Below are 18,578 nucleotides of genomic sequence, written 5' to 3' on the forward strand. Positions count from 1 at the left end.
TACATGTGCCACGGCTACCGTGACAAGCAGCTCTAAGGGGAAGGTGAACAAAAAAAAGGTGCTCAGGAAATTATTTACAATATGAAAATTACGGCAGGTAAGAAGCTACAATGTGCGCGGGAAGCGGTGCCCCAGGAGGCAAACTGTAAAAAGCCCCGGGACACAAAGCGATGACGAGTCAACAAAAAGTGCCGAGGTCATAACAATATTTTTAAGAAAGGGTTATGAAGCGACCGAACACCTGTACGTACCGGGCGGATGTCGGCTGGCCGTGGTTAGATGCTTAAATTCTCTCTAGAGTTGCATTAACTGCTGGAGCCGCATCTGTAAACAGCGTTCATCGGAGTTTTTGGAAAATAAATGAATTAGTTTGTTTGCCAACGGCGAGAAAGACAACAGAGTGTGATTCGAGGAAAGCCTGAGACCGCAGATCCCAGCAAATGCAAGTTCTAGTCCGTGTTGTCTGGGCAAACGAGTAGCGTACGGACTGCAGGCCGAACGAGGCTTCGGCTCACGCGGCCCTCCCTCCACAGAGTGTACCCGTCGTCACTGTCACACGTCGCGAGTCGACATCTTCACCGCCACCAGACCATCGTCAGACCATCGTCAGACCACCCCAGTCGCGGTAGTTTCTATCACGATCGTCGGGACGCAGGCACGCAGGCAACGGTCCCCTGGAGACTGCAGTGCAGACCGCGGGCCGAGCACCGCCGGGCCGGACTAGTCTAGTCCTAGATCTAGGACTCTAGGACGGCCTAGTCCTCCGGACGAGCGCCCCCGCCGCTGGCTCTGCTGGACGCACCTGCCGCGCCGGTGTTGGCCGCGCACCCCACCTCGTCGGAGCCGTCGGCGCAGTCCTGGCGGCCGTCGCAGCGCAGCGACGCCCTCACGCAGACCACGCCGCCGGGGCCCGCCGCGCCGCTGGACTTGCACCTGGAACGCAAAACCGTGAACCATGGCGCTAGTTTCACTCACCAGTCGATGGCTATTTGGCAATGCCCACAGGATATTTCTAATGTCCCACAGTGTATCTCTCAAGTCCCACAGACTAGGGGCTGGTGCTTGCCTGAAGTGGTCGTCGGGGCAGATGCTCGTGCAGTTGCGCTCGTCCGCGCCGTCCGCGCAGTCCGACCGGCCGTCGCACAGCCACCGCTGGGGGATGCAGGTGCCGTCGCCGCAGCCGAACTCCCTGGGAAGGCAGCTGCCACCTGCGGGGGAAGTCCAAGGTTCAAGCACCGGCGGCGGCAGCGAGGTTTGCCTCTTGATTTCAGGGCTGTATAAACGCAAAGGACGGCGTACCTCCTGCACTCAGGTCCAGGCACTCGTCACCGTGCGGGCTGTCCGGGTAGTAGCTGCAGTCGAACACTCGCGACAGGTCCAAGTTGTTGAGGATGAAGTCCTGGCAGTCCTCGGCCACAGCTGCAATTTTGAGATTGATCAATGTCGAGGTCTTTGTTTACCACGAGCGGGCCCAGCCCAGGGCGGCCACGACGGCTTACCTCTGCACAGCTTGCGGCACGGCCGGCGCGGCTGCACGCCCCTGGGCACGCACTCGGGCTCCAGCAGCGGGCACAGGAAGGCCCTGACGCGCGCCGAGCAGCCCGACTGCGCCACCAGCTCGAAGTAGGGCAGCGCGGCGTGCAGGTCGGCGGAGGAGCGCAGTGCAGGCACCTGCGGCACGGACGGCCTGGCCAGCGTCAGGTCGTACGGCAGCAGTCCGCGGCACAGCGGCAGGCGCGGCGACTCGCACTCGTCTGGAGGGAGAGAGAGCATTCACAGTGAGTCAGCCAGCGCCGGGGAGGCAGGCAGCCCAACGCGCGCCGCGGAGAGCAGTGGGACTTCCCCGGCCTCCCCGGGGTAGCTCCCGGTCGCGGTCCTCACCGTCGGCGGGCGCCTCCGGGGCGGGCGTGGGCGTCGGCGTGACGCGGTGCACCAGGGACAGGCGCGGCGGCAGCGTGGGCGACACGGCGGGGGAGGGCGCCCTGGTGGACGGCGACGGCGACGAGCTGCTCGCCACTGGCCACTGGTCTCCAGCCTGGGGGTCACAATGAAATTCCCTCAAGATCTTGGTCCACGACACCCGCGGGGCCTTGGTGACAGCATGGTGACAGGCCGCACCTGCGTGTCGCCGTAGCGGTGGCCGTTGAGCACCCTGGGCGCGGGCGTGGAGCTCCACAGGCTGAGGATGGACTCGAGGAACTCGGGCAGCGTCTGCTCCGTGTCGCCCTCGTACTCGGCGTCGCCGTCGTCGCCCTCGATCACCAGCTCGTCCGTGTCGTACACCATCTCCTCGTCGTCCTGGAACGGGATTGGAAACAAACGTGGATTAACGCCGAGGCCGTGCGCTACACAGTGGGCCAGAAGACCGGTGAAGGCGACCAAAACTCTAGAGGTACAGAGTCGCTAAGCAGGACTCGAACCGAGCGTGTGACCCCGACCAATGGATTCCTCGTTCGAAGAGCAATCCATTGGTGGGGTCACACGTTCAGTTCGAGTCCCATTTAGCGACTCTGGAGCTCAGAACACGTCTAGAGTTTTTGCCGCCTCCACCGGTCTTCTGGCCCACTGTGCGCTACCCGCCGCAAGTGCCTCGCGTGGTCGGTCGCCTCGCGGGGGTTCCCTGTTGCCTGTCTATGACGTGACTGCGCGAGGTTTCGTTTCCCCAGTGTAGGAACGCACAGCGCGAGCGCGTGCGTATACGTATGGACCGCGCCGTGACATAAACTCGGCGATATTGCATTACCGCTCCGCCACGCCACGCCCTCCCACGTCCGTGTGCGTGTGTGCGTGTGTGTGTGTGTGCGGTTGTTTGTAAGGAAGAGGCTGCCGGCATGCAGCACTGTGTGTGGGAACCAGGTCCGGTCCCTGCACACCACGCACCCCGAGGTGCGCTAGGTCGTGCTGCTGGAGATTAGTCGGGCTGCTCGCTTGGCTCGGCGCCGCGCTTACGTCAGTCTTTGATCCCGACGCCGCCGTCTGGTTGACCGGCGGCACGCTGCCGTTGCCGACGGGCTCAGCGTCCGCGCCGCTGGAGGACGGCGTCGTCGTCGACACCCTCTTCGTGGTGGACGTTGTCGTGGTCGTGGAGGAGGTAGAGGTGGACGACGTGGAGGTTGACGCGTCCCTGGATGCCTCCTCTTCCGCGGGCCGTCCAGGGGAACCTGCAGAGTGCAGAGCAGCGTGCGAGTCAATATCGACATGGACGTGATCAACTACACCAACTGCTACGCGACATACTACTCAACAACGAACCTGGCAGCGTGAGCGCGTCGTCGGCGTCCTCGTCGTCGCCGTGGTCCGGGGCCGCGGGCATCTCGTCGGCCGTGCTCCAGTCGCCTGCGGGCAAGCCGGGAGCGGCATTGGGATCAGTGGACGTGCCAAAGACGGAAAGCGATCGGAGATTAGATCCCCTCGCCTCGCGCCACCTTCGCCACTTTGGAGGAAGTGGATCGGGCCCTGCCTCGCTCCGCCTGCAGACTGATTCCGAGAGTCGCTTTCGTCGCTGTGTCTCTCTCACACCTTAACGGAACGCCCCGTGAGTGCGAGAGAGACACAGCGACGAAAACGACTCTCGGAATCAGTCTGCTGCTTCGCTGCGAGCTGCGTGCCCTCGCCGGGGGTCAGAGCCTGCCTCTGTCTGCCGCCAATCAGTAGCGGGGGCGTGGCGGGGCGCGGCGTATCGAGCACCGCGATGGCGGCCGCCCACCCACGCCACGGCGCGCCACGGCGTGTTCCATGTCACAGTCCTTGACCTCGGCAGTGCGTTGTGCTCTGGTTGACTAAATGCTGCCGCCCGAGCCAGCCAGCCAGCCAGCTACCCGCCGCCGTCAGGGCCGACGGGTACCTCCGGGTGGGCGGGCCAGGGAATGCGTCCGGGTCTCTTCTCGTCTCTCGGCCCGCGCGTCGCGTCGCCTTCGGGCAGAAGTCGAGGGCTTCACGTCGCGACGGTCGCCGCTGGGGCCCTGGGAACGCAAGGGGGTGCGGCGCGACGCGGCACCGCGACTCCGCGGTGGGCCGGCAACGTACTCCGACTCCGGTCAAAAGCCCACCATTCAAGTGCGCCGCTTACAAAAGAAAGCCACCGACACGCAAAAAGCCAAGTCGGAGAGAGAAAAAAGAAACGCGGTGCGGGTGTTCGAACCCCGGTCATTGTGTTTGCGGTCCCACAGGTGGCCGGCCTGCGCGCCGCCGATTGAGTGATTAATAAAACCACAATGGCATGGCGTGGAATGCAGCGGCGTGTCGCGTGGCGGCTGGCGGCGGCCTGACCCTGGCGGCCTGGCGGCCTGGCGGCCCCACCCACGCCGGCGGGGCGTGGCGGGGCGTGGCGGGGCGTGCCGGCAGGCTTCTGTCTAGTAATGGCGATCGACTATTCTTCCGTGCGTGTTGATCAACTTAACTCGCTCGCTCGGCTTTGGCTACTTCCTGGCGTTCTTCGCCGTCGGCGCTCCCAAACAGCCGTCCCTGCCCTGCCGAGGCGTGCCAAGGCGCCCGGCCTCCGCCGCCCCGTCTCCGCCACAAAGACGGCGTGGCCGTGCCCGTCGGCCGCCCTGCCCGCCCTGCCCGGCTCGAGTTCTCGTCGCTCGCATCGCATCGCTTTGGCTGTCCGTCGTTGGGATAATCGCTGGCGGTGGTCCAACGCTTTCCCCGCCAAACTGCAGAGCAGTCTGCAGTCGTCCTCTTCGTCTTGCCCTTGCCGGCCGCTTGTCGCAGCGGGAGACGCAGCAGGAGCTGGAGAGCAGCGCGCCGAACCGGCGTACCGGCGTGCCGGCCGCTCTAGCGCCTGCCAAGGCGGAGCTAGGCAACCAGCACACTGGCACGCACCGCCGTGCGCCGGGCTGGCCTACGCGGCAGGCGTCCCTCGACCCGCGCGCCGCGCCGCGCCGCGCCCCGCCCATGTTGCCCGTGTTGTCCTCCCTCGACCCGGAGGCCCGACGGATGACCGGCCGAACGGCCGACCGCAGGGAGAAAGGCCGAACAAGAGAAGCGCAAAAACAAAGCAAAAAAGGAAAGGGAAGAAAAAGACACGCGGTTCAGCCCGCCGCCCTGACGGGTTGTGGGTTGCACAACCATTTTATAAACAGTTCCGTTCTTAGGACAAGCGACATTCGATCTCTGCGCTGCTCTGCGCTCGGCGGCGTGGTGCGGCGTGGCGTGGGGCGGCGGGGGAGGACTTTCGCTCCACGGCTGTGGGCGAGGCTGTAGGGGTGCGGCGAGGAGCCTACCGCCATCCTCCATGCCGTTGCACACACTGTACCTCGGACCCGCCCCCACCCGCGACCGGCCGGCCGGCCCCGCCGATCAATTACGACAATAATAACTTCGATAGTATCGAAATGTCATTTCGAGCTCTCGGCACGCACCGCGATAGCCGCCCCGTTCGTTTGTCTTTCCGCGGCAATCGCGGAGGTCATCGCGGAGGCGCTGGCGGCCAGGGCGCAGCCAGGGCGACCCTGGCAGGGCAGAATCGGCGCTAGTCCGCGCGCTTTTTCGCAACGCTTCAATTTTGAAAGGCGCGCGCGGAAGGCGGGCGGGGTTTCCGAATGCCAACGAGGCCCTGCGCACCGCAAGGCCGACGGGGCGGGGCGGGGCGGGGCGGCTGGGCACGGCACCGCCAGGGCAGCGTAGCAGCGCACCGCGACGCCACGTCAAAGTCGCAAAAAGGAGCTTGATTTCCGATGACAGTGTAGTGCAGTATCTCCGCCTGCCATCTGCAGCCTTCGCCTTGCCTGCCTTCGTCGTGCAGGCGGGCCACTCGGCCACGTATCCCACGGCCACGCTGGCTTTTCAGTTTAGCGCGTGAATTATGATTTGGTCCGCACTGCCGAGCGGCCGGCCCGGCGGTCGGCCCTGCTTTCGTCGCTTTGTCTCTCTCGTGCTCACGCGGCGTCCCGTGGGAGTGAGAGAGACGGAGCGGCGTGCCGGCCAGGGCGGCCAGGGCGGCCAGGGCCACGGCCTGCACCATTGACTCCGCCGTCGGCCACCTCGCCGCCCGAGTTACGGCGGCATCGGCACGAGGACCAAATTAACGTTTACCGCTGATTCGGCGAGCATTAAACGAAACGTCACTCGGAGTCGGAACGGCCACCACAGCGGCAGTGGCGCACGCAGCACGCAGCGACTCCCCGGCCCGGCCCGGCCCGGCCGGCCCCCTCTGTGCGTTATGCAGATGGCCAGCCTGCTTGCGCGGCTGTGCGCTGTGACCGCACGGCGCAGCACGGACAGCGAGGATCGGCCAGGTCGGATCGTCTTCTTCATTTTGGCTTCCTTTTGTGAAAGTGAATATGAAAATGGTTCGCAGAAAGGGACGGTGCAGTCGAAGCCCACCGGGCCTGTTTTGCATGCAGTGCGCGCAGGTCGAGCACTGGCCCACCTTCGGTCCGCCCCGCCCCGCCCCGCCCCGCCCCGCCCCGCCCGCCCCGCCCGCCCGCCGCCCCGACGTGTCGCCAATATTACATATCCCGTCCATTTGGCCCATTGGCATTCATAAACCGACACGAACTGGAACTGCGGGCTCCGAAACAAGTGATCAGTTCCGCGACAAGGCTCGGCCTGCAGGCTGGTCCCGAGCACTGTCTCTCTCGCAGCCGTACGGGAAGGCCCAGGAGTGCGAGAGAGACAGGACGACGAGTTCTGTTCGGAGCCAGCCTGCTGGTATGGCGTGCGCCGACCGAATGCAAATGAAACAATCTGCACCGTTTTTATTATTTATTTTTATTTCACGCGCGGAAGAAAAGTATTATTCAATCAGATTCGAGCTCTCTGGCAGACTTTCTGAATTCAAGAGTGCATTTAATCGGAGAATGAGATTGAAAATGAGGAAAACCACCGTTTTCAGTGTGTTTCATACTGACCTGTCGGGGGCTCCTTGCCGTTCAGATCGGGGCCCTGGTGCGACGTCGCCTCGTTGTGCAAGCCTGGAATAGACAAATACGAACGTTAATTGAAAGAAGAGGCAAAAAGCACCTCGCACGAGCGGCAAGCGCTGCAGAGCCCGTGGACGAAGCACCACTGCAAAAAAAAAGAACAACGACGGCAGTTAACTTTAAAAGGACGGCGAGAAAAAAGGGGGATCCGCCCCTTCCGGCGCTCGAACCCGCGTCTCGAACGGCGGAGTGACCTCTCGGCCCACTCCACTCCGACGTCCGGCACGAGGGGCCGCGCGGCCGAGGGACAGGGCCCTGCACGCTGGTTCCGAGAGTCGCTTTCGTCGCTCTGTCTCTCTCGCACTCGTGGTGTGCTCCGTATGCGTGCGAGAGGGGCGGAGCGACGAGAACGACCCTCGGAATCAGTCTGCTGGAGTCTCCGCAGACGTCCTGGAGAATGGGCTGTAAATCCAGCAGCGGGGCGAGACAATGTAAGCGGAAAAAACGTGTGACACGTGTAGGGCCGGGCGGTTGCCTGGCGGCCAGCCGGCCTGGCGGAGCTGGCAGCCGTATATCATGCCGAAATGGAAACGCTGTCGTCTTAGCGTCTCGTCCTCCATTTGTAGGGAAGCACTTTCCAACCGCCCACGAGAGTCGTTTTTGTCGCCTTGTCTCTCTCGCACCAATACGGGACGCCCCATGAGAGCGAGAGAGACAGAGCGACGAAAACGACTCTCGGAATCGGTCTTCAGCGGCCGGAGAAGAGAAGGGTCGTTAGCGGCCAACGCGATCGGCGGGAAAAAGATGTTTGCTTATTTCAGCGTCCTTGCTCATGCGCGGCTTCGCGGCGCCATCTGCCCCTCGGGGCTGCAGCGCCCAAGGCAGCGCCGCGACCTCCGCCGCTTTCTAGGCGGTTCCAAAAAATCGAGTCGAAAAAACCTCTAACGAGCTGGCTAGCGCGGAGGCTGGAGTGAGGCGCGACCTACACGACACCGGACCGCTCAATCAAAGTCCCCGCGCGGCCTTGCGACGGACACGCCGGACACGTCGGACAAGGCACGACTTGATCCGTTTTTCCCGGAAAGGCGTAAAACTGGGCCCTGGATTTGGGTCACGGGCGCGTCCCTGCGTTCGAGCGTCCTCGCGCTGTGCGTCGGAATGAAGAGTAGAAAGGAAGCTGGTGGTGCACAGTGGGCCAGAAGCCGGTGGAGGCGGCCAAAACTCTAGACGCGTTTTGAGCTCCAGAGTCGCGAAATGGGACTCGAACCGAACGTGTGACCCCACCAATGGATTCCTCGTTCAGAGAGCAATCCATTGGTGGGGTCACACGTTCGGTTCGAGTCCCATTTAGCGACTCTGGAGCTCAAAACGCGTCCAGAGTTTTGGCCGCCTCCACCGGCTTCTGGCCCACTGTGTGGTGGACTCCTCGCACCCTTAGGCGCATGTGAGAGGAGACAGGGTGACGAGAGCGCCGTGCGGAGGCAGCCTGCTGGCGGACGTGAGCCTCTAGTGTCGTGCGCGGTGCGCCGCGGTGCGCGCACTTCCGTCCTTGGCGCGCCTTGGCGACGCGCGCCCCGTCGCCGCGCCCTCGCCGCCTCGATGCAGTGCAGTATGCAGTCGCCACCGCGGTGACGGGCTGCCGGGCCGACGGCCTGGCGCGAGGCTACGCGAGGCCTGGCGCCCCTGGCGGGGGAGGCCGTCCACGAGCACGGAGCGAGCCGTGCCTCATCTAATTGCCATCGCGAGCTGTCCGTTCCGTCCGCGTCGCGTCGCGGGCCGATAAAGGGAAAGCGCCTTATGCCGCGCCACTGCCCGCTGCACCGCCTGGCCCTGCGCCCTGCGCCCTGCGCCCTACACTCGTACGATTCGTACTTCGTGCGACACGGCAACAAATGATCCGAACGCTTATCGGGCTGCCTCGCCAGCGCGGCCAGTGCGGCAAGGCGCGGGCCGCGGGCGTGAGTGATAAGAACCGGACGCGGAACAGAACAGCACAAGTTGACAAAGCGTCCTCCTGCAGTGATAGTGATAGCCCTGTGGCCTGGTCACGAGCCGAGCCGAGCCGAGCCGGACCGGGCCGAGCCGAGCCGAGCCAGACCGGGCCGAGCCGAGCCGAGCCGAGCCGGGCCGGGCCGGTGCGCGGACTCGGTACGTGGCCGTGCCTTATAGGTGCCCTGGATGACAGGCGCGGAATGGCGATGCGACGCCTCAGTGGCGCGGTGTGCGACGCGGCGTGCCAGCGCGGGGCTTTACGTAAACGAAAAGGTCCCCCATCGTCGCGGTGCAGTCTAGGCAGTCTAGGCGACCGGCCCAGCCACGGCGGCCTGACCCAAAAGGTCGAACACCAGAATGCACTTTTCATGTTACGGAGCGCCGCGCGCGACGCCCCCCCGCCCCGCCCCCCCCGCCCCGCCCCGCCCCCCCCCCCCCGCCCCGCCCCGCCCCGCCCCGCCCCGCCCCGCCCCGCCCCGCCCGCCAGACGCCTTCCCGATCTGATGACGCCGCCAGGAAGAGCGGCCCAGGATCATCGCGCAATGGCCGCCGCCATTGTAAAATTGATCCATAATTTTCTAAAATGCTTCTTGGCTGGCGGCCATGCTGTGGCCGTGCTGTGGCCAGGAGGACGCGAGCAGATGATTCCTATTCATGTTTCTTCCGCTTTATGGGTTCTCCGGTCCTTCGTCGTGCTCCCCGCGCGGCGGGGCAGTCCGGGGAAGTCCCCGACACCGGACACTCATTGGCCGTAAAGGGTGCTGATGGCGGCGCAGCGGCGCAGCGGCAGAGCACTGCACTGGCTTTGGCGCCTGCTCCTGGAAACTTGGCCGACCGGACGGGCCCGGCGCGGCAGTCTCGGTGCGGGGCGCAGATTGGCTTGGCAGGTGCGGCCGGCAAGGCGCAGCACCGCGCACAGTGGGCCAGAGGACCGGTGGAGGCGGCCAAAACTCTAGACGCGTTTTGAGCTCCAGAGCCGCTAAACAGAACTCGAACCGAACGTGTGGCCCCACAATGGATTCCTCGTTCGGAGAGCAATCCATTGGTGGGGTCACCCGTTCGGCTCGAGTCCCATTTAGCGAACCTGGAGCTCAAAACGGGATTTTGACCGCCTGCACCGGTCTTCTGGCCCACTGTGTTGTCCTAGAGTGAGCCGTCCTCACTGTTGGTGACGCGCTACGCGCTGGCCAGGGCATACGGTGTGCACACCTCCGTACTTTTTGCTTTTGTTTCTGTTCTCGTTTATCTCGGGCGGGATGACCGCACCACATTCCGAGACCTGTTTTTGTTACCCCTCTGCTCAATTTCTCTTTCGGCGAGGGTATAATTTTTGCCGCCTGTCCCTGATAGCATCACTGTCACCACCGCGTGGTGTTGTTATTCCGAGCGAACTGGTTTACTTCCTCCTCCTCCTTCCTCCTTCTTCTGTGCAGAGTGCCGAGCGTCTTCGGGGCCTCTCTTCTCGTGCGGGGCCCTTCGCGAGGCTAGCCCGAGGTGGTCGAAATTCTAGACGCGTTTTGAGCTCCAGAGTCACCCAATGGGACTCAAACCGAACGTGTGATCCCACCAACGGATTCCTCGTTCGGAGAGCAATCCATTGATGGAGTCGCACGCTCGGTTCGAGTCCCATTCAGCGACTCTGGAGCTCAAAACGCGTCTAGAGCTTTGGCCGCCTCCACCGGTCTTCTGGCCCACTGTGCTGCGATGCCATGTGCGGCTGGTGCGCCACCTGTGCCGTGCTCCGTGCCTGTCACTGGCCGCTGAATGCGCTGAATTTCGCGTGGCCGCGGACAAGGCCTCGCTGTGCGTGCACTAGACGGGACGCACCGCACGCGCAGATGGCCGAGTCACGACGCGGCCGGACCGAGTCCGAGCAGTGCTCTGCCTCGCTCCCTCTCCCTCCCGCGGGGCACCGTAGGGGTGCGAGAGAGACTGCGGCGACAAGGCACTGTTGGGAGGCAGCTTGCTGACGGCCAGGGGCCGCTGCTCGGGGCTCGGACTTGCAGTCTCGCCCCGTCAAAACGGATCTGACGCGAGAATGGATGATTCCGCCGACTGGGGTTTGCCTGAGGCGCGGCGTCCAAGGCTTCGCTATCCGCGGCGAGGGACGAACGCCGCTACCGAAAACCGCGCCGCCCGGCCGGGACGCGAACCTCGAACCCGCGCCGTCGAAGGGCGTCGGTGTGGCTAGGTGCAGCGCGGGCTGGGAATCTGGTGCGCACATCCCTGACCTTTCACGACCGTCGGCCGGGTCGGCCAGCAGACCGAGAGTCGTTTTCGTCGCTCTGTCTCTCTCGCACACACGGGACACCCCGTTCAGTTGCGAGAGAGACAGAGCGACGAAAACGACTCTCAGGCTGCAGGTCGGCCATCCGCGGAGGGCGTGGCCACGCCTCGGGCCGACAAGCCCCGCCGTGGTGGCGCTATTTTTTCCCTTTTGTTGGCGGGGGGCGGGGGGTGTCTCGGCCGGCACGTCCTTGCTCTGCATTGCCGTTCATCTGCCCGCTGCCGTGCGTTCCAGCCCCCCCCCCCCTCCCCCTTTATGAGCGCGCCGCCACTTCGTGACCGAAAAGTTGTTATCCAATTAGGAGCTGGAAAGACTCGCTGCGGAAAATCTCACATCTGTTGGCGGCGGCGAGGCGCGAGGCGGCGAAAAGGAGCCGCATCACGATTATGAAGGCCTAAAGGCCAAGCAGCCCCGCCTCGTTTTGACGCTCTGCCGCCCCGAATTCGGAGATTTAGAGTGCAGGCCCGCCAGGCCCGCCGCACGCTCTCGACTCCGCGGCCCGGAACTCTGCGGGACCCGCGGCGTGCACGACAAAGAGCGCATTCCGGAACGTCGGCCACCCCCACGCAGAGAGAGAGACACCCTGATGTGTCCGTCGTCTGGTGAGCAGCGCGAAATGCCAAGGGTTTGGCCGCGCGCTCATTCCGAACGGCGCTCTCTGTCTCTCTCGCACTCCTCCGCGTGAGTGCGAGAGAGACAGAGCGACGAAAACGACCGAGAACGACCCTCGGAATCAGTCTGCAGAGTTACGGCCCTTTGATATCCTGTCGCATTATGCGGGCGGTATGATCGGCCGAAAGGGGGCGGGGGAGGGGAGGGGGATGCCAGTGCGGCTTCAAGCGTCGTTATGTCACCGCTGGCAGTGGCGCGGCAGTGGCGTGGCAGTGGCGGGCTCGTCGAGTTATTGGGGTGTTTACGCGCGGCCCGCCGAGAAGACCGCCGAGAAGACCGCCGAAGACCGCCGGGAAGCACACGCAACGACACTCCAACGGCGTGCCAGCCGTCGAGGGAGTTAGGTTAGGTTAAGTTAGGTTAAGTCCAATATTTTAATTTCGAATCAAGTTAAGTGATAAGGCCAGGTAAAAGGCCGTCTCAAAATTCGGTGCCGCGAACTAAGAAAGCAAACAAACGCCACAGTGGCTCCGAAAAGAACTGCGCTATCGTCGCTCTGTCTCTCTCGCACTCACACGGCCTCCCCTTGGGGAGAAAGAGACGGAGCGGCGAAGCACAGTGTGGCGGCTTAGGCCGTTTCCAGAGCAGATGAGTGATTATACCGCGTTCCAGTTGAGTCCGATTACTTTTTTCCTGGAGAGACTAATGATGCGGATCGCGGCCCGCTGTGCTAGTTTGGCTAATTCAATCAATGGATGACGGCGATAGTCGGAAAGGTTATCCAACGGGCCATAAGCTAATCCGAGATATTAAGCGCGATTAGGGTTTGGGAGCAAGGAGGAAGAGGTTAAAAAAATAAAAGCGAAAAAAAAATCTCATTCAACGAACGTTAATGAAAGCAGATGATCCGTCGCGTTTCACAACTGCTGTGATAGCCGAGAGGTTAGAGACGTGGGATCGAGTTACCGCAGGCCGGCGTTCGAATACCAGCGTCACAAAAGTTTTTTCGACTTGCTATCCCAAGGGTGGTGGTTCGAGGCCATGAGAGCGGAGCCGTGTGCAACAGGCCCACATGCCGGAGGTTCGACTCCTAACAAATATTTCCATTTAATTTTACTGCCTCACCCAGTGCGGTTCAAACCCGTAAACGTGAGCCCACTCCGAGCATGGGACGTGGTGGTCCAGGGAGTAGAGGCGTCGGTTCTCAGTGCTAGGGCCAGCGGTTCGACTCCCCCAACTTCTTGCGAAATTTTGACCGGGTCGGTCGAGTCCTGTTGCTTCAAGAACCCACCTCACGCCGATTCCCTCATCATGGGCCGTGGTGGCCGAGAGCGTAAAGTCGTGTGATCCCGATGGCGGGGTCCGGGGATCGAATCCCATCATGTCATTACATTTTTCGACCGCCTTCCTCCCAGTGCAACTCAAACCCGTCGTCCAACACGCTGCCAGACGTACAAGCGTGATAGCGTAGTGGTCAGAGTCACATTCACCTGGCCTCTACGCTGTGGGTGTCTAAAAAGCAATCCGCTTCGGCGGGTTGGCCTCGGCACTGGAGCGATGGAGTATTTGATCCATCAATCCAGACCATCCGGTGTGTGGTTGCGGGTGGTGCCTCCTTGACTCGTCGGGGAGGCGATGATAAGTCCTTTGAAGCTGGCCTAAAACGCTGTATGTTCGGTACGGGAGCGCCGGACAGTGGGGGTACCATGGGGTACACAACCAACCCTACGAAAACAAGAAGCTCCCACCAAACCTCTTCTCTGTCTGAGTCTCTCTCTGTCTCTCTGTCGTCTCACTCTACGTCCCGCCCCTCAAAGAGCTTCGTACTGGGTGCTCTCACCCAGCTGCCTGAGCTTTGGGGTCCTACTGGGTCCCCCGGCGAACGCTTGGGTCGCTGACGGGATTAACCCCAGGTACCTGATAGCACCGGTTCCCATCCCGAACACCGAAGTAAAGCAGGAGGCCTCCCCATTAAGACTGGGGAGGGGGTGTAGAGTTCAAATTTTTTCTTTTCCCTTTCAAATTTTTCGGTTTACTAGCCGTGCCGAGCTGTGGCCTGCACCGCCCGCCGCCGAGCCCGAGCTGGCCCCGATGAGTGCCCCGGGCCGGGCCGAATCGGGAGGTATTGTTGCGCGATATTCCGCGCCGTGGCAGGCGGGGAGGGATTGTCAATGTTGCGCGGAGGCCGTGGCAGGCCGTCGCGAGCGAGGAGGGGGTGCCATTGTTTACGCCCGGTGCCGCTGGCGCTGTACCGAGGAGGTATTGTCGAATTCCGTGCAGGCTGCGCCTCATTGCCAGACACACGCACCAGCCCGCCCCGGCAGCCAGCCCCTATTATATTGTTTAGGATACGCGCTTCGTTTCTGGACTCGAGAGTAAAAGCACGCTGACACCTTCATGTGTATAGTAGTTTTAAGTATGTTTCAAGTGTGAAGGTATCATCTGCTAAAAACCCGGCGGTTCTTCCGAGTGCATGGACGCGCGAAATCTCTAGTCCATCTCTCCCTCTCTTTCTCTCTCGAGTAGTGTGGCCCAGAGCTGGTGTGGCCGCTTCGCACCCGCTTGCGCTGGGCCGGTTGGGGCCGGAGTGGGGGAGCCAATGGGCTCGAATGGGCCGATAAGCATCGACGACTCTTTCAGGCCGCGCCGGCCGTGCAATGGCAATGGGTCAGCGCGTAATGGGGTAGTGGTCGAAGCATGCTACCCTTTGACGAGTGTAGTGTGGGGCCGAGCGCCGCACAGTGGACCAGAAGGCCGGTAGGCGGCCAAAATTCTAGACGCGGTTTAAGCACCAGAGTCGCTGAATGGGACACAAATCGAACGTGTGATCCCACCAATGGATTCCTCGTTCGGAGAGCAATCCATTGGTGGGGTCACACGCTCGGTTCGAGTCCCATTTAGCGACTCTGGAGCTCAATACGCGTCTAGAGTTTTTGCCGCCTCCACCGGGCCTTCTGGCCCACTGTGCGGCAGGCCGCCACCGCGGCTGCTTGTTATAATAAGCAAGGCAACAAATCACGCGCCGCTTTTGGTTCCTTGTTTCTGTTCAAACTGCTTATTACTTTTGCTATCGGCCCGGACTGCCGCTATCAAGGCGAGGTGGTTCTCGTGGACCGACTCCTTCCGTCTCTCTTGCACCCCTTCGGGGCACGAAGCGCCCCGCAAGTGCGAGAGAGACGGAAGCACCGCTCGGCCGTCTGGGCGACGTGCCCGTTCCATTAGGTCCCCGCTGAGCCTCTTTTGAAAGCCCCCGAAAGCGCATGGTCTCGATCCGAACAATGCCCTCCGTCTCGCTCTCACACCCGTGCCGGATGCGCCGTGAGTGCGAGAGAGACAGCGCGACGTCGTTCGGAGTCGGCAGCGTGCGTGCAAAGCGCAAAGCGCCCGTATGATTGCCTCTCGGAAGTCGGGCAGCGCCGGGCAGTGGCGTGCCGCCAGCCTTACCTCCGGACTGGCCCATGCCGCTCTTGGCGAGGAAGAAGATGGCCACGGCGAGGGAGACGGCCACCAGCAGGGCGAGCAGCAGCCACCGGCACAGCGGCCACCAGCGGGCCAGCGGCGCGGCCAGCGGCGACCCCCAGCGCCAGCGGCCGCGGGGAAGCACCGCCAGCCCGGACAGCGGCAGTGTGGGCAGCGGGCTGGGCCGCGGCAGGGTGGTGCCCGCGGGGTGGAACACCGGGTCCGGCAGGCCCTGCAAGCAGATTGGCAGACGTCAGCGACAGCAGCGACAACGGGCACAGTGGGCCGGAAGACCGGCGCAGGCCGCCAAAACTCTAGACGCGTTTTGAGCTCCATGTCGCCAAATACGACTCGAATCGAACGTGTGACCCCACCAATGGATTCCTCGTTCGGAGAGCAATCCATTGGTGGGGTCACTCGTTCGGTTCGGGACCCACTTAGCGACTCTGGCTGGAGCTCAAAACGCGTCCCTGACCGGGCCTCTGACCCACTGTGCCAACATTTTCACCTTCATCACCTACAACACGTGCTCATACGCTTTGCACTAACTGATATTGTTTTTCAATCTGTCAAGAAGCCTCCAAAAACCCGACCGGAAAAAAAGACGGTCACTTCTGCTTCAATAGGCGCACCGTGGTATACGCAGGCAAGGCAGCACAGTGTCTTGTCAGCCCTCGTTATAACTCTCGGTGTCTTTTACTTTGTAATCCCATCCCAGGGGTGCTCATTAACCGTAGGTGCGCTTGCAAATCCACTCTCACACACACACTCACACACACACGCACACACACGCACACGCACGGACGCATACTCGCACACACTGTTGTTGTGTTGCGTTCCCGTGTGCAGTCGGTTCGGTTCACTTGCGTCATCTGACGCCATGCGCATACGCATCACACACACAGACGCATTATGCGCTGGCGGGGCCAGGGGGTGGGGGTAATTTGGGCTCGCATGGCGCCGCGCGGCGCGAGGGGCGCGAGGGGCGGGCAGGAAGGGGCAGGAAGGGGGGCAGAGGTTAAGTCCCCCGATGACAGCGGCCCGTCGGCACGGCTCTGCCCGCCATGCTCGTAGGTAAGACGTCTCGGTAAGACTGCCATAAAGTGTGGACTTGTGCGGCCGGTCGCCGCCCCAGGGAGGCATCGTCACTCACTCACACACACGTACACACACACACACACGCACAGTCACGGACGCCATCGCACTTGTCGAGAGATTTTGTTGTCAAATGAGTGACAATCGATTTCGTCAGTGGTCGCTTCCGCCTGAGGCAACACTCTTGACCGGTCATCCCGCGGCTGACTCGCCAAAAGGCGGCTGACGGGCAGGTGCGGAGAGAGCGAGGGAGTGAGAGAGAGAGAGAGAGAGAGAGAGAGAGAGAGAGAGAGAGAGAGAGAGAGAGAGAGAGAGAGAGAGAGAGAGAGAGTACGCAGCGTGAGAGCGAGGAGGAGCCTGCGGAAGAGCTGCCGCTTCTAGCGGATTAGACATTTGCTCGTGTGTCTGCGTGCGTGTGTGTGTGGGGTTCGGACTAGATCCTGGACACCACCATCACAATCACACTCAAGCATATTTCTAGACATTGAAACTCTGCCTGTGAAACTCTGCAGGGAGAGGGCAACGTCGCAAACGGGGCCCGAGGAGGTTAAATGATGTGCTAAGTTGGCCGGCGATGCTTGGAGCCGATTGGCTGGCGTTGCCTGCCGCGCGGAAGCCTGTCCGATAGGGATCGACTGGCCGGCCGGGGCCGGGAGCATCACTGTCTGCTGCGAGTCCTGCCGGCCGGGCTGCCGGCCTGCCAGGCCCATTACCCACCGCACCGTGTCGTCCGACGTCGGCTCGCTCAGCCGCCTCGCGGGTCGGGTCACCGCAGCCCCGCCAGCCCCGCACAGTGGGCCAGAAGACCGTGGAGGCGGCCAAAACTCTAGACGCGTTTTGAGCTCCAGCGTCGCTAAATGGGACTCGAACCGAACGTGTGACCCCACCAATGGATTCCTCGTTCGGAGAGCAATCCATTGGTGGGGTCGCACATTCGGTTCGAGTCCCATTTAGCGACTCTGGAGCTCAAAACGCGTCTTTGAGTTTTGGCCACCTCCACCGGTCTTCTGGCCCACTGTGCCCCGCCAGCCCGCAGCACCAAGAATAAAACACTCGCCAAAAAACGAAACACCCCGAAGAACGAAAACAAAAAACAAAGGCAAAACTTTTGGATGCGCGTCTGAGCCCTTCCTCGTTCGGCCGGAGGAGAATCGAAGCCCTCTATCGATATATCGGGAACACTGCCCGACCGCATCGTTACATAAAGCCGCTTTATTGAATAATAATGACGCAATTAAAACGTCGCACGCGCGGTTTATCGAGTGCGGTAGTCATCCGATTCCGCTCTGTCTCTCTCGCACCCTTCCGCGACGGCCCGTGAGTGCGAGAGAGACAGAGCGAGTTTGGAATCGTCAGCCTGCAGACGATAGCACTGCGTACATCTCCTTGAACGGCAGCGGCACAGCAGCGACGCGCATTAAGTTGTTGGAAAGATGCAGGGCGTTTTACGAGTGGGACAAAGTGTCGACCTTTCCAGGGCGGCTGGCTGGCTGGCTTGGCTGCAGGCGGACTGATTCCGAGAGTCGTCGCTCTGTCTCTCTCGCACCTGTAGGGGACGCCCCATGAGTGCGAGAGAGACAGAGCGACAGAGTCAGTCTGCTGCCGGACTCGGCGCGCGGCGAATCGCAGCGCACGCGTTGAAAGTGGCGCTTATTAAAAGGCGAGCCAACTGGCGCGCAACGCGTGCCAAACACTAAAACGGCCGCAATTAGGCAAAAAAGAGGCGCATTGTCATGCCGTGAATACGTGGTTGCGCAACGGACACGTCGTTAAGTCGGCGAAAAAAGGGGTAAAATCGAAGCCGCACCACTCTGAAAAGCTGCGGAGCCGCATGCGAAGGAGAGGGAGGGAGACACTCTTCTTTATCGGCCTCGGGGAGGGAGAGAGACGAGACGGCGGCCGTTTCGGAGCGCGATCTGATGATAGAGTGAGACGGAGACATTCAGATTAGGGCATCTTGTTGCGTTGCGCATTGTGCGCAGAGGTAGTTTCAGATTCGGATCGTGAGGGGGTCGCAGGCAGGCCGTTTAAGGACACTTAGGACGCCTGGAGGCGCTTGAGGCCGCCGAAGTACTGCACTGTACTGCACATGGCGCGAGGGCGCTCTATCGCGCCCCCGGCCGAATCCTCTGTAATGCTAGATGTTTATCACGGACTTTGCCTTTTCTTCATCAGCGTGCTCGCCGGGTGCCCGCTTCGCCCGATTGGCCGCCAAGTTGCTCGAGGGAGCTTAAGACCGTTTCAAGGGTGTCGAAAGTGGCATTGCG

The 18,578-nt window shown here is 62.1% G+C and overlaps 1 protein-coding gene across 1 annotated transcript; it reads right to left on the reverse strand.

The window, feature by feature from the left end:
• Positions 1-294: 294 nt before the first annotated feature.
• On the reverse strand, positions 295-15,273 carry LOC117652731. Its single transcript, XM_034397823.1, has 10 exons — positions 15,202-15,273; positions 6,855-6,917; positions 3,253-3,336; positions 2,950-3,161; positions 2,119-2,298; positions 1,965-2,035; positions 1,500-1,687; positions 1,300-1,419; positions 928-1,208; positions 295-324 (listed from the first exon to the last, which is right to left on the reverse strand). Exons 1-10 carry the CDS (start codon positions 15,215-15,217, stop codon positions 295-297), a joined length of 1,245 nt encoding a protein of 414 aa, XP_034253714.1. The 5' UTR covers positions 15,218-15,273.
• Between the last annotated feature and the right edge of the window lie 3,305 nt (positions 15,274-18,578).

The sequence above is a fragment of the Thrips palmi genome, unplaced genomic scaffold (assembly GCF_012932325.1).
Source record: "Thrips palmi isolate BJ-2018 unplaced genomic scaffold, TpBJ-2018v1 HiC_scaffold_7, whole genome shotgun sequence".
In the NCBI taxonomy this organism is placed as follows: Eukaryota; Metazoa; Arthropoda; class Insecta; order Thysanoptera; family Thripidae; genus Thrips; species Thrips palmi.